The sequence below is a fragment of the Atractosteus spatula genome, chromosome 3, assembly GCF_055471065.1.
Source record: "Atractosteus spatula isolate fAtrSpa1 chromosome 3, fAtrSpa1.hap1, whole genome shotgun sequence".
NCBI lineage: Eukaryota > Metazoa > Chordata > Actinopteri > Semionotiformes > Lepisosteidae > Atractosteus > Atractosteus spatula.
This window is the reverse complement of record NC_142708.1, coordinates 65,024,800-65,040,621: the sequence shown is the minus strand read 5'-3', so window position 1 is coordinate 65,040,621 and position 15,822 is coordinate 65,024,800. Positions and strand designations below refer to the sequence as shown.

General features: G+C 43.7%; 1 protein-coding gene and 1 non-coding gene across 3 annotated transcripts; one reads left to right on the top strand and one right to left on the bottom strand.

The window, feature by feature from the left end:
- Positions 1-5,111: 5,111 nt before the first annotated feature.
- On the top strand, positions 5,112-5,193 carry trnas-gcu (transfer RNA serine (anticodon GCU)). The gene has a single exon. It is a non-coding gene; the product is annotated as a tRNA-Ser (tRNA).
- A 447-nt stretch (positions 5,194-5,640) lies between these two features.
- LOC148838179 (galactose-3-O-sulfotransferase 2-like) lies at positions 5,641-14,291 on the bottom strand. 2 transcript variants are annotated; one of them, XM_088910833.1, is made up of 4 exons: positions 13,771-14,291; positions 9,993-10,100; positions 9,055-9,313; positions 5,641-7,615 (listed from the first exon to the last, which is right to left on the bottom strand). In XM_088910833.1, the coding sequence occupies exons 1-4, from the start codon at positions 13,773-13,775 to the stop codon at positions 6,797-6,799; spliced, it is 1,191 nt and encodes a 396-aa protein (XP_088766959.1). In that variant the 5' UTR covers positions 13,776-14,291; the 3' UTR covers positions 5,641-6,796. The 2 variants fall into 2 exon arrangements, with proteins under 2 accessions (XP_088766959.1, XP_088766960.1); XM_088910834.1 differs by lacking the exon at positions 9,993-10,100 and having other exon boundaries at positions 6,238-7,615; positions 13,771-13,992.
- Positions 14,292-15,822: the final 1,531 nt, after the last annotated feature.

The following is a 15,822-nucleotide window of genomic DNA, read 5'->3' as shown; positions in this document are numbered from 1 at the left end:
GTGAAGGAGAGCTTCTCTCTCATTTCTGAGTTGTTCTTAGCCTTCAAACAGTAATTGGACATTTAATTTTGGGACTATGATTACGGAAAGCCTCAAGTCGCTTAGGAGGTAAACTGATTGGTGGTGCGATTAGATTCAGCGACATTACTTCAGTTGCCATTTGCAATGATCTTGTATCCGGTCTGTCCTTCTAAAAGCAACATTTTAAAAGCTGATCATTTTGCATCTTGCAACTCCATCTAGATAAGAATGATAGAAATCTGCAGCTAAAGACCAAAACAAGGGAGCTCAATGCCAGCGTTTCTTCCACCTGAGCCCTAATTGAACTCATTATTTGCTTAATTGGACTGGTTGGAGCATCTCCTTTCTCTTAAGAAGATGACGATTTAAAGAGACCTATTGAACCTGCTGGATAGTGCTGCACAGGGACAAACATTGGCCCTCCTGGTCAATTGACAGCATTAAACCATAATAATCAGTTTGTTTAGAGAAACAGATAAATCCATCAAGCCTGATGGGGCCAGTGCAGTAGCTGGCCTGCAGAATGAGTGGATGCAGGTATCCAAGGGGACCACATCTGTGAACGCAGTGGGTTGTGCGCTTTGAATCCCAGACGCATGGACCTGAGGAACAGCTGGTTGACCGGTCCACAGGAGGGAGGGAACAGGAGGGACTAGTCAGTGTCCTGTGGAGAGCTTGTGGGCACTCTTGCCAAGAGTAGCAAGAGGAGGAGGGGGGCAATCTTCAGAGCAGCCAGAGAGATGGCAGGACATACTGTGCACAGCCCACGGGGATGAGAGTTCCAGTTAGCCGTGTGCTACTGGTTCCAACCCTTGCTGGAGGTACTTGGAGAGCCCAGTTATTCAGAGGTGAACGTGAGGGTCAAAGGGCTCCACTCCCCCTACTCCCCCTATAAGCAGAGAGTTAGTGATAGCAGGGGACTTGTTTTGAAGTGATACGGTCTATGTGCATACTGTGTCCCAGGAGTCACACTAAGCCTTAAACCCTTCCTCCAGGACTGCACTTTTGTGATGTAGAGCAGGTGAGGACTTAAGGTGCGAGAGCATTCGAGGGAACATCACTCATTGACTACAGCTCACAGTCTACATAAGGTAAACATGGCTATACCTCTCTCTGTTTATTCAAAGCTTGGTACAATTAAGTGCTCCATCTTTCCATGTACAAAATACACCATAGGTAAACAAATATTCATCAGTCAAAATAACGTATGCAGTTAAAATAATAGCCTTATGTCAACAATTCGTACCTAGAATACATATGAATCTAAAGTAGCCTAATGAAATTGTTTATTTTACATACAATATTACGAGTTTTCAAATATTCAGATGTTAGTAAAACTTAACTTTTTTTGACATATTTTATTATATATTATTATTATATAATATAATATTTTCTTCTCCATGGCAACTTCACTCTGCTTTGATGGGCTAGACAGAGCATGAAATTCAGCAAGGAATTCTGGGTAATACCCTTCAGAGAACTTTGGTCTGATGTGGACTTATGAGAAGAGTGCATGAAAGGCTTATTGAGGGCGCTCATGAGATTACATTCAAATGACATTATGTTCGATAACTACTTCACTGATGTCTTTACTCAGGAAGAGGTCAGACATCAGCCATGTGCATGTAGTCGTGGATATCTTTGAAATAGCAGAAACTGATGTATTAGATAAAAACACTAGGCTATCAAGGCCTGATGATATATTTATACCCAAGATTTCCTAAAAACATCAGTGTGGTCATTTATAGAGCACTTACAGGTGTATTTTATCAGGCAATAAAACCTGGAGAATTTCCAAATGATTGGAAGATTGGTAGTATAATACAAATGTATAAAACTGGGAAAACCAAGTTATTATTATAAGCCAGTCAATTTAATGTGGATCATCTAAAATACTGGAGTGAAATGTTATGAACAGACCAGACTAATAATAATAATTAATTGCTTACACTTATATGGAGCTTTTCTGGACACTCCACTCAAAGCGCTTTACAGGTAATGGGGACTCCCCTCCACCACCACCAATGTGCAGCCCCACCTGGATGATGTGACAGCAGCCATAGTGCACCAGAACACTCACCACACATCAGCTATCAGTGGGGAGGAGAGCAGAGTAATGTAGCCAATTCAGGAGGCCGTGATTAGTAAGGGCGAATTGGAAATCTGGCCAGGACACCAGGGTTACACCCCTACTCTTTTCAAGAAGCACCCTGGGATTTTTAATGACCACAGAGAGTCAGGACCTCCGTTTTACATCTCAGCTGAAGGACAGCACCTGTTTACAGTATAGTGTCCCCCTCCCATGGACTGAAGGGTGAGTGCCCCCTACTGGCCCCACTAACACCTCTTCCAGCAGCAACCATAGTTTTTCCAAGGAGGTCTCCCATCCAGGTACTGACCAGGCTCACACCTGCTTAGCTTCAGTGGGCTGTCATTTGTGAGTTGCAGGGTGATATGGCTGCTGGTGCAGACTAGGCACAGTCCACATGGATGGCTCAGAAGGAAAGCTTCCTAAATGGGTCTTTTAGATTTTTGTTGGAGCCACAATACATACAAACACTTGTGCTTATGACATTGTGTACATGAACCTTCAGAAACATTAAACAAGGCTTTTATCAGCAGCTCAGGTCTAGTGCTAAGCTCAGAACTGTGGGAACTGGTACCATGTAGATTGATTTCAAGCTCTGCAGGACAAGGTGAGAACGTAGATATTGCTAAAACTCAGGAAAACTGAACAGAACTCAGGGCTGCCAATTGTGAACATCAGTAAGAAACATTTGTGACGCCTGCAGAGGGAAAACAGTCCAGGGGTGTGTGGAGTCATCACTCTCCGTTAGTGGGAAAAACACACAGACAAGGAAGAAGGCAAACACAAAGCGTGGCTGGAGAGTCTGGAGATGTTTCTTCAGTTACTGGACAGGTACAGTACTTTGAAACGGCATGGCAGTGGTCAGTCCACATCTGGAGCACTGCTGCAGTTCAGACTTTACCAAAGGGATGAGGGAATATTGGAAAAAATCCATAGAAGAGCACAAGACGCCTACCAGGGCTTAAGTAAATTGTCAGGGTGTATACCACTGCCCTAGGCTAGGCCTTTTAGCCCTTCATCAGCTCATCTATGGACAGCATGTTGCACTTCTTGGACACTGCATTAATATACTGTTTATACTGTGGTACTTTCAATCTGTATATACCTATGCGCATTTTGCACATATTTTATTGTTTCAGAGTGTCTATGAGCATATTTTGCACACACCTAACTCTATATATTTATTTTGTATTGCTGTACTTGTCTCGGGCTGGGCTGCTGTAATACCTCAATTTCCCTTCGGGATCAATAAAATCAATAGAATCTATCGTCTCTACCAGCGGTCATTTCAAGTTCAGTGAACATAATCGGAGATAACTGGAAACGAGTTTAAAGACAATATTGCACTGATACTGGATAATATGTTTTTTTACAAAGAGTTATTACTACGAGGGAGATGTTGCTGGGAACCGGGGACAGGGATAATAGGAAATGTAGGGTTTATTCTACTTGACTTATACTCTGAATGACTTATACTCCTCGTCGGCTTTTTTTAGGCCCTTATGTTGTCATCCGTTGAAACGAGCGGCACTTACAAGGTTCGTTACAGGGATAAACGGGTCCAGGTATATTTTAGTTCGGCTAATTTATCTCTCTCCCCCCTCCTAGCCAGGTCTCGAAGAGCTGAACGTTGCGAGGCCAAGAAAACTCCGCACGGCAGCGGAATTTGGAGGAAACCGCTCTTTGTTTAACCGGACAGCGACATCTAGTGAGAAAAGAGAGAAATGAATCTTCGGCACGGAGCCGCCTACTGTACATCAATGTACAGTACATCATCGTTTGCAATTTGGTATAAATTAAAATGTGGTTTTAAACAAGCCAGAACCTGGCAAAACTGTATTCTAGAGATACTGAAAAACGTTCCACTGACGACAGAATCCAGCACTGGGAAATAGTATAGGGAAGAACATCGTTGCCGTACTTCGGATGAGATGTAAAACCGAGGTCCCGATTCTCTGTGGTCATTAAAAATCTGAGGACGTTTCTCGAAAAGAGTAGTTGTGTAACCCCGGCGTCCTGGCCAAAGTTCCCATTGGCCTTTGCCAATCATGGTCTCCTAATAATCCCCTTCTATGAATTGGCTTCATTACTCTGCTCTCCTCCCCACTGATAGCTGGTGTGGGGTGAGCGTTTTGGCGCACTATGGCTGCCGTCGCATCATCCAGGTGGAGCTGCACATTGGTGGTGGTGGAGGGGAGTCCCCATTACCTGTAAAGCGCTTTGAGTGGAGTGTCCAGAAAAGCTCCATATAAGTGTAAGCAATTATTATTATTATCGTTTTTTAAGTCTTGGTTAGTACTTTTGAACATACAAATACTCCCTGGACTTTTAGACGCTGGTGTTAAGATCTTAATGGATCTAATAAGGACATGAAACCCTCCATTGAATCATTAACATAACGTTGTACACGTACAGGACCATACAAACTCTCCAGCGTGTGTTTCAATAGCCGTGTAACGTTTTTACGCTCCGCAAGTCAGGGAAGGACACGCATTGTAAAGCAGTATAAAGAATAGTAATTTCTTTGTTATCACGACTTATAATAAAAAAAAACAATGTGTTTTTTTGGGGTTTTCTTCCTGACGAAGAATAAACTGTTATTACCAAGTGCCCAGAATGATCAAAGAAATAACCGACGGACCAAATTGAGCGTTTCCTATCGTTTTTTTGAACGCAGGGTAGTTAAAATGACCCGTGGGAAACGAATAACTCGACAAAGGAGCTCAATACGTAAGAATATAAAACACAGTACATTCTGTAACACCGATACTTGCTCACCGGTAGATATGGGCCTCACTCACTCACCCACCGTTTTTTACTGGTCGAAAGGAGACTTCATAAACCAAAGACTCTTGGTTCACCCGTGGAAAAGCGGTTAAGCGGCTCTCTGACAATAGACGGGAGAATTTAAAAACACACCCCCTGTGTCTGGAGCTGTGCGCTGAATTCTGACAGGTGAAAAGACTACCCGGATAAAAACGAGTAGGAAAACGCATCGGCAGACGAGGTGGCCGAGTGGTTAAGGCGATGGACTGCTAATCCATTGTGCTCTGCACGCGTGGGTTCGAATCCCATCCTCGTCGAGTGATCGTGGTGTTTTGTGAAATTAAACTTCTGAATTAAAAATCAATTTCCTACATCACTGCTTTAAAATTTTGAGGTGAATCATAAAAATCATTAACTCATTTTTAAAACTATGTTAATTTATAAATCCCCTCCAGCAACAGCTGGGACAGTAGTAGATTTTATCAGTATTCAGAATCTTGGCAGTGGTGTACTATATTTGTGGACCAGTTCTTTTGGACAAGAATGTATAAACCAATGCCCCAGTATAGTGTATATAGGTACTCTCCTATGGTTGAAATGTTAAACTAAGGTCCTGATTACTTGACCGTTAAAGATCCCAGGTCGATGTTTGTAAAAGAAGTTGGGTGTTAACCACAGTGTCCTGTCTAAATTTGAGAAAGTGTAGGCCTCTTCATTGGCCACCTTTTGCCTGAGACTTCCTTAGGGGAAACAAGCACTATCTACACCAAAGGAACAAGGTTTATTCCATGCTGAAAAGAGAAGAAAAGAAACACAACGTTTCGGCTGCGGAGTCTTCTTCGGGTGTCTTCAGACTTAGATGGATTAATTATTTGTTAAATATTTTAGATATATATACTATATCGGCAAGTATATGCCCATGTTATCACAATAATTTTAAATATGGGAAAAAACAAGGATTCCTAAAATCTGTGAAAAATTTAGGATTTATGTTAAGATTATATTTTTGTGGTGATTTTTTCTTACCAGTGCTGCCCCTGAGTAACAAAAGTCCACTTAACTCAAGAAATCACAGATTTGATGCCTCCTGTCCTTCCTCCTGAAAAATATCCCACAAACCCCCAAAAATGACACAAGGTAGAAAAGCCAGAAAAGCTGAATGCAAGGGGAACCCCCAGAACTCCAAAAATGAGATCCCATACACCCCCAAGGCCTGCCCAGCCCCCACAGAAAAACTATCAAGCTCAGGGGAATGGAGCTTGTCTGTGAAGCAAAGACCAAAACTGAAGTGGACAAACCAGAGTGCGCCACAAGAATCTTCAGAACATGAGCCTGAGAAAAAACTCATGAACATGCTGGTTGCATCACACCTCACCACCCAGCTTTTATTATTTAAAAGCAAAATCTACTACTTGGTGTAAGAAACTGAAGACCCACAATCCATCACCCTCTTGGTCAGAACATGCAAGGTACTTTTGTGGACATCAAAGCTTGGTGACAAAGAAACTCCAGGTGGCACCCTCTGTGCTGAAAATAATCCTAGTTTCTCTTCCACCCACGATCCTTGGACAATGACTTGTAATCTTCAGGAGGATCCACTATACTAATGAAAGTGCACATGGAACAATGTGATTTCTATAGTCCGTTTGCATTCTTGTTGTGTTTACTTGAATATCTACATTTTTTTTCACTAGTCTTGCATCTCCTTAACGTGGGGTAGAGGGAATGAGAAGAGTCAGAGCTGACTGGCCAGTACTGTCACCATGTCCTGTACTATCCTGAGTCACACACTGGAGGGAGGACAGCGATGGACTCAGATGGGCTTTCCTCTTGATCTTCCTGCTTGGTCTGGTTCATCTTCTGCCCAGTGATCTGGTCTCCTTTATCCTCTTTGTGTGCTTGGGGGAAGGCTGGGTGCTGCTACTTCTCTGATATTGCTGCTTCCGGGACACCATACTGCTTGGCATCCAGCACATCTTTGTACTGGAGCTCAGGCCGCACCATCGTCAGGCAGATGTCCCGGGTGGCGTTGTCCAGCCCAGGACTGAGGTTATAGCCAAGGATTGGGTCCAGTCCACTTTGGAAGGGCTGGATGGCTTGTTCTTTAATATGTCTGGCCTGTATCATCTCCCCGTTGTCCTGCAGGCAGAGCCGGGCCAGCTCCTCCCGCCGGGCTCTCAGCGCCCCCACTTCGCGGTCCATGCGCTCCCTGCCGAAACGCTCCACCTGGGCCCAGAAGGTCTGGTTGAAGGCGCGGTAGAGGTGCCAGTCCAGGGCGTTCCACTCGCGGAGCTTCTGCCTCTGCTCCTCGGACAGCGCCGGCCGGGCACTCGAGCCCGCCCTCTGCTGCCGGGCGTTCAGGCGGAAGGAGACGATGGCGTCCAGCGGCCAACAGAGGGCGTGCTGCAGCAGCACCATGGACTGGTCGAAGTGCTCGGCCAGCAGCACCAGCTGGAAGCTGCGGCGCACCTCCGCCTCCCCGGCCTGCGCCAGCTCGGCGGTGAAGTTGGCGTCGTGCGGCAGGCCGAAGTCGAACCACAGCAGGTTTCGGGCGTAGTGGTTGTTCTGCAGCCGCGGGTCATAGTGGCGCCAGGGGTCGTCAGTAAACTCTGACAGGTTCTGAACTTGCTTGAAGGCTGGAGCTACTGCCTTGTAGTAGGTGTAGGAGGACTCAGCCAGGAAGGCAGGGTCCCGCAGGATGGAGAAGTAGAAGGTGTCGGGGGGCATCACCTTCTCGACCTGTGGGCACAGGCGTGGAGAGGAGTAATGGAATGAGAGAGAGAGAGGTGAGATGCATCTGTGACACAGTGGTGGGATGGCAGGTACAATGAATCCTGTTGGGACTGCTTTTCAAAAGAGCTTTTAGTTTATTTGAAACTGATCGGTCCCGTTCTTTTATTTTTTTGACATATAATTTAATGTCCATCAGCACACATGATCACAAATTTTGGCATGGGCTGTGCTAGTTCAAGTGTGGTTTCTGTTTTAATTCAGGTGGTGGGAGCTACACACCCATCTGAGTGTGATCTCTAGGCCATCCACCACCTCGGGAGCTCAATCTCTCAGTGAGAGGAACAGGCAATGGAAGACAGCCACCCTTCACCCAGAGCAGTCTCCTACTGATGGAGAGTTCGACTCTTTAACCAGCTCATTTCTTTCAACATAGAGGTGATCGTGCGATGACAGCCTCAATCTCCATTCTGCATGTTAATGAAAACTCCAACCAGGCCTACAGGGGCTTCCCACCCCTGAACACACGGTAGTGGACACTTATATAGGGCCTCTTTCTCCTTTCCCTCCTCCAGAAGCACTTTAGCCTGAACACATAATATCAAGTTACCTACGCTAAGACAGGGGCTGCACAATGGATGTGTTACTGCATTGTGACGGCAGTGGAATTGTACAGGACGACTTCTGCACAGCAGGAGGGAAGCTGCCCTTACTGCTCCAGTAACATGGTCTTGGCAACAGGCACCCTATCCCACCTGATTGTTCCAGAGTAAACAGGTTGAGGGGTCTTGTCCAGGGGAGAGCTCTGAACTTTGAAGAAGAATGTCAACTACTGTGCTGTGTAAAAAATCTATTTAACACAGCTTTCAAATGACTCAAAAAGGGTCTGTTAGAGAGGTACTCCCTATCAGAGAAAAGTTGCTCCGATTAAGAGGGCAAAATTTGCTTAGGAAGCAAATGTCTTTTGTTTTCTGTTTCACTAACATCACAACAGCAGTCTTATTTAAGTAGGTTCCTTACACACCTAACTCTCCAGCCAAATCAGGGAGGGTCACACAAGTGTCACAGTGTTAGCTTGATGCTTTACTCTTGCACAGGCCTTGCCTGTTGACTGGGATCTAAACCCAGTTAGACTTTCATAGAAAGCCATCAAATGGTGAACACTGTCTCCATTGATTCCAGCACATGGATAGAGCAACAGGAAATTGGTCCATCGTTTAAGGTGTAGTGCCTGGAGAAATGGGGGAGGGACCAGTCACTTTTCTCTGAAGGCCGAGGGTAATCTAAAGTGAGGTAATGAGTGAAAAGCCTTTGGAATGCACACATTGCATGGCCTCTTGCAGGAAGGGTGGAGAGAGAAGGTGCGGTAGCAGCACAGAGCAGTGAGGAGAGGCGAGATTGAAGCCCCGTGATCATCCCTGAAAGAAGACCTGGAGATCTCTGTGTACCTCTGACTTGTTGAAGCGCATGTGATGTCCCATGATGCTGAACTCTTGTGTCCTGTTGGACTTGTTGTAGCCCTTCACCATTTTTGCTTTGAAAGGCAACGGGTAGCCAAACTGGTACCCCAGGGGCAGGGCGAAGTGCAGCCCCCTTTCCTCGCCGAAGCGGCACAGCATGTTGAGCACCGTGCTGCTGGCTGTCTTGTGGGTCTTCAGGAACATGACGTGGGTGTGCGGCCTGCAGGGGGCGGTGATGGGTTCCCAACTGCAAGAGAGGACAAAGGGTGAGGAAGATAAATTTAAAGCGGGGTTTTTCAGAGCTGGAATGTTACACAGAATCAAAGTCACAATCCCTGAAATGTCTTTACGCCATAGCATGTACTGTATGCAAACAAAGACACTACAGTGTGAGTTGTATGTGTCAAAGTTCCTTGTGTCACACTGAGGCAGTGAGTGGTTTAATGACCAAGACTACAATTGTTACATTAGAAGTGACTCAGGCAAGCATGCAGGTTCGTATGTGCCTGGTGAGTCTGGTCAGAACTCATTAAGAAAACCCTCTCTGATGTGCCAGTCTCACACTCACGTCATATTCCTGAATACCACAAAAAAGTGACTCCTAGGGTCACTATTATTATATCAACAATATTGATGCGGCTCATGGGAATAAAAGCTTGGTACACCTTTAAGGGAGATGGTCATCAACCTTTCTTCAAAAACTGTGACACTTGCACAATCTTCACAACTGGGGAACAAATTGACTGGAGCAAACACCACAGAGGATGCAGCTTTGGTGACCAGATCTTAGACTTTCTTTGCATTTGTCCACACAGCTGCAAACCTTTGGAAATAGGGCTCTTAATGCTGTTTGTGTGTCAAGGTTTTCTGATTAAACTGGCACACATTCTCAGTCAAGGGACAATATGAACTGTAGAGGACATCACCTCTTACTGAAAATGAGGTCTCTGAGCTGTTTGGCAAACCAGATGGCGAAGATGAATATCACCACTTTGCCCTGATGCCCAAGTTGCCTCATTGTCAGGCAGTGTATCCTGTAAAGTGAAGAGAGAATTACACACCTCACTGCACCCCACCTGGAGACACAAGAGCAATAGCACGCACACTGGTTCATCCTCCTATGGCACAGAGCAAAGTACTATTAATAAGAAGTACTTCTCACAGAGGGCAGCACTGGGGCCCTGAGTTCAATTCTGGACCTGGGGTACTATCTGTGTGGAGTTTGTATGTTCTCCCCATGTTTGCATGCATTTCCTCCGAGTGCGCTGGTTTCCCCCCATAACCTAATAACTTACCTGTACTGGTAAGTTAATTGGCTTCTGGGAAAAGTGGCCCTGGTGTGAGCATCTGTGTGTGCCCTGCGATGACAGGTATCTTGTCCAGGATGTACCCCACCGTGTGCCTGCTGCTTCCTGGGATAGGAGCCAGCTCCCCCGTGAGCCCAAATTGGAGAGAAGCAGTTGGAAATTGGATGGACGGATTGACTTCTTGTGGGACAGCAAACGTGAAATAAATATGCGCGACAGGGGTCTGGCAAGTGCTGGAGGGTGGAGAATATGGGTGTGACATAGCCCTATTCTCAACCAGGGTTGTCCCAAGGGTCAGCAGGCACAAAAACTCCAGATGGCCTTGAAGCTATGACCAGATGGTATATTTCCCAGCCTTTTCAGACTTTACAAGAAAACATATTAAGACTTCCCAAACACCACTACTATGAAATTTCAAAAGCTTTTCCAGTTTTCCAATAATTAAGGCAATCGTCCCTGGTGTGGCTATTTACAAGGAATTAGAGGATTGTACAGCACCTGTGTAAATAAATATAAAAAAGTAATCCTTACACTTAAGGCTCAAAAAATCTTTCCCACTCAAAAGATTGGTAATGATAATACACCAGCACCAATGTGGAGCCCCCACCTGGATGATGCGAAGGCTCCCAGAGTGCACCAGGACACTCCTCACGTCAGCTCTCAGTGGGGAGGAGATAATGAAGGCAATCCATAGATGAGGATAGTTAGGAGGCCACAACTGGTAAAGGCCGGGTGGAAATTTGGCCAGGACACAGGGTGGGTAACACACTGAGATGTTGCATGATCACTCCATACTGTTCCCACTAACACCTCTTCCAGCACTAACCTTAACTTTCCCAGGAAAGTGTGTTTTCGTCAAAATACAACACATGTCGATGGCAAGAGGTATTGTTGCAAAGGAACCGGTAGCGGGTTTATTCTACGCTGAAAAGAGAAGAAAGGAATCACAACTTTTTAACTGGGGAGCCCTTTTCGGGTGTGTTTCTTTTCGTCTCTTTTCAGCAGGGAATAAACATTTACTTGTTCCTTTGCAGCCTACGCGCCCTGACGCAGCTACCTACTTGAACTATTAAGAGGTGTCGTTGTAGCGTTTTTAAAAAAAACAAGGATCTCACCTAATGCATACAGTATACTTGGCGGTGTGTACTGTAATTTTGTTTCAGCGCACAACCATACACGAAAATCAAAACTGATGCGGTAGCTCTAAATTAATGCGATAGTCGAATCTGTGCTAATATTATATATTGAAATAATTATAGCAGGATAGAAAAGTGTATATGTATCCTATAATATTCGTGTCTCCTTTCTCATGGATGTCGTAAAAAAACATGGTAAGTGTCGAACACCCTAATTATTTCTAACTGAACGAGTCTTTCCGCTAAAACTTGGTAGAGATATTTAAACAGTCAAACAGACTTGCTGTGTTATTTAATTAATAAAAAGGTTAAGCTAAAATCGCGTTTAGGAATTAAACACATTTGATAAATACATTAAGTTAAAATTCGTTTCTGAGCATGTTACGACACGCTACAGAAATGGGTTTCGTTCACAATACGAATGTCGAGTGCTGAATCGATTTAGAAATGACAATCCAAGTAAAACCCAGTAATGGGCAGTTTCCGATTGCTCCCTGACTTGTTTGCAGCCGTGGAATACGAGAAAGAAATATTTAACTTTTGAGCAAAATCTGAAAGTTACCGAGCGAAAAATAACAGTACGTTAACAATAAAATGCGACACTGTTGAATAGACCTCTTAAACAGTATGAACAAACCACTTTTGTCAAGCTAGTTCAGGGTTACCAATTATAGGCTATACACAGAACACAGTAAATTGATATGTATTAAATGAAGAATACAGTATAAATCTGGCGTCCGTTGCTTGCCGGGATAGGCTCCGGCTCCATCGCGACCCTGAATTGTAAAAAGCGGTTAGAAGATGGAATTGAATCTATTCTTTCTTAGGTACATAGACAGTTTTGCTTCAATCTGCAAGATTTAAATCAGGGCTCTGTTAGTAATAACTGGCGTTACCTAACTTGCCTAACTTGTTGATCATTGCTGATTATTGATTAACGCAGAATATTGCTGATTGTAAATTTAATGCTATAGAGGTATAATGTAACAACATACAAAAATCTTTGCCTCCTTTCTTCGGAGATTCAACGTTCAAATGGGATTCTAGAATTTTTTAAAAATTGTGCAACCTTTTCTTTAAATACTTTTAGTCGTATATTTCTGTTTGTATATTACCTCATGATTTCTATTTTCCAGAATGTACTTCATTGATTTTCTGTCCATTCGTAAATCTTTTCCATGCTTCTATTTTAAGCTCAATGTAAAGTGCGTTATAAAAGCTCTGCATGAATAAAGATTAACGCAAAATTAATAATAGAATTAAACACTGTAATACTAGGGTCATAAGTACATCCATCCATCCATAAATCTTCTAAACGCTTAGTCAGAGCCCATCCCTGCAAGCAACGGGCACAAGGCAGAGCTCACCTGGCCAGAGACACAGACACAAACACGCACACACTCCCACCAGGAAGAAACTTCAGTGAACACGAGGGGAACGTTTTGATTTTGTTTGTTCAGTAAAAGTAAAACGCGAAATAATAAAAAAAACATTAAGAACGTGCAATTAAGACATGTACATACAGTACACTACAGAAGAAAAGATATTTTGAGGCGCACATGCACAAGCAAAACTCGAGAGGGATTCCAGAATATTTGGGATGTCTCTTTTTTTTTTGCTCTTTCTATGCTGTTTTAATCCAGGCTACATCAAATTCATCATCGGGATAGACTGCGCGGGTTGAAGAGGGATAATAAATAATCAGAAACAAGTGAAGGTCTAATACTTTTAATAACACGTTAATACAATAATAACAAGTAAAGGTAATTAATCATTATTATTATTATTATTATTAATAAAGGGAACTGAACTTAAATTAAAAAACAGACTCCCTACAAGAAATGTATACCTCTGATCAAAAGAGCGCAAATGGTTTTGTGTGATGTTCCTTTCTTGATTAAAGGAAATTCATTTCATTCTTTCAAATGATCTTACTGCTGTTTTTACTGGGGTTTTTTTTTTGCCTTATACACACCAAAAAAGCACAATTTAGAGTATGATATACGCTCGGTATGTAACAGAGCATGATATGCATATCATTAAGTTGGTAGTCAGTATTTCTGGCATCTTCTGAAGAGAAAGAGAAGTCCCCAAAAATAAATTGTGTCTCGCATTCATACTCACGGATGCCGATTAATAAGGAATAACATATAAATAACGGGGGCAGCAGAGCAGAGTGGGGTTTAGGTGGCTTTACAGGTAGGACGGAGGGAATCTTTCTAAAAAAAAAAATGCGCTTCTTCTCCTTAGACGGATCTCACCTCATTCTGCAGCGCGCCGTGCCGATCGGGTTTGCCGATGCCGGGTGAGGTCAGACAGGAATAATGCTCGCGCATCCCGCGGTGCCCCACCTTCAGGGGAAGAACTTGTCTACGGGTGTGTCTCCCCGACTTTCTCCTAATTTGACCTTCTCACAGTCTCTCCCTGCACCCCTGTGTTTGTGTTAGTTGGTCTCAGTACTCGTCCAATGCCCTCTGCCCCCTCTTAGTCTCTCTTGTGCAGTAGCGTATTTATTATAATATAAAGTCTGTTCCGACATAGGAGATTTAACTTTTCTTTTCCCTTCTCTCTCTATCATCCGTGTCCCTCCCAATTCTTATTCTCCGACCTATCTCGCTCTCCTGTGTGTTGGGTATCTTCTTCACGCGATGCGCGTCATTGGTTCATGGATGTGATCCGTCCGTTGAACACCGCAGTAAAGTTAGCTCGAAGTTCGGTATTCATTTTGGAACTTCAATAGCGTTTTCACGAAACCCCCTAGAGGTATGAAAGCACGTGCAGTGTTCATAAAGTGTATTGTGGATGTTTTCACAGCTTTCCGTTTGTCGTTATTACGCCCTTTTTTTTTTGCCCACACGCAAATATTCTGTTGCCAATACCTTCGCAAAGGAAACACATAAAGTCTTCAAACCAAACGCAAAGACCTTTGCATTAACTTAGTAGTCAGCTAATTGTCTCTTCAGAAACCTTAGCTTTTTGATTGATGCGCAATTACGTACCATCTGGAACACTGCGGGACCGCTATGTACATAAGTTCACAATGCAAGAAATACTGGTCAGTAGGTGTTCAGGAGACCCACCTGCATACTCTATGACCATAAGAAGCAGAACAGCACAGAGACAAACTCAAAGCAGTTTTCAAGTTTCACAAATCAAAGCAAGGTTGTGAAAGGTCCGAGGGCCTGTTTAGTGTGAAATACGCTTGGTTACAGCATTGTGAGTTTTGTGGTGAAAAAGCTATTGACTCGTGAAGAGCACCCCCCTATCCCAGTGTATTGCCTGTCTAATGGTGCCATATACAAAAAAATCCTCCAAAAACAAAGTTTCACAAAGCAAAGCTGTGAAAAGTCAGTCTTCTGTGTAAAATATTTGGTTTGAACATCATGAGTACTGTTTTTAAAAAGCTGTTGAGTACAGAAGAGGATGTTTCCTGCTGACAGCAGTATTGCACATGTAGTTGACCCTTACCTGAATGAAAACAGGACATTAAAAAAAGGGTTTCAGAAATCAAACAAACTTTAACCGCAGTCCTTACAGGCTGGATAACTGGAGACTACTTTGAGTTTGTCTCTGTGCTGTTCTGCTTCCTATAGTCATACAGTATGGAGGTGGGTCTCATGAACACCTATTGAGCAGTATTTGTTGCATTGTAATTGTGCATCAATCAAAAAGCTAAGGTTTATAAGAAAACAATTTGCTGACGTATATTTTAACACTCTAGGGTTCACATGGGTATATGCCCTCACCTCTGCCGCCTCAAGTCGGCACCCCACTGTCAGGGACTAGAACCCAGGACTCCGGCGTCACTCAACAGGGACCCAGCCACTTGACCCAAAGGGAAATCTCCCATCAGCTGGCAGCTGCGGTCCCTGCTATTCACAGCGGGACACACGGCAGCTCTCCGTATCTTTCTTCCAATCACCAGGCCAGTCTCTGTTTGATTCTGTCAGCTACCGTTTTCGTAACCTCAATTTCATAACCAGTTCTCAAACTGTATGTCGTCGTATAATATTTATTACATAACGATATTTTATGAAAAATCGAAAAGAAGGTTTTCTGCCCTTCGAGTTACACAGGACTATCACGCGGTATTTATTTAAGACGCTTATTAAGGAACGTTTCTGGGAGCAGTGTAGCATTGCTGTATTTATTTGAATTTGGTTGCTTGTATTTCTCGCCCACAGTAAAGCCAGCTGGTTTTATTGGCGAAGATTAATTCGGTTTCACTAAGCATATTTACCATTGTGTTATTTTCCATTCTAAAAGACAGTTTCCACTTTACAGGTTGAATATTACCCCTGGATCACGGATGA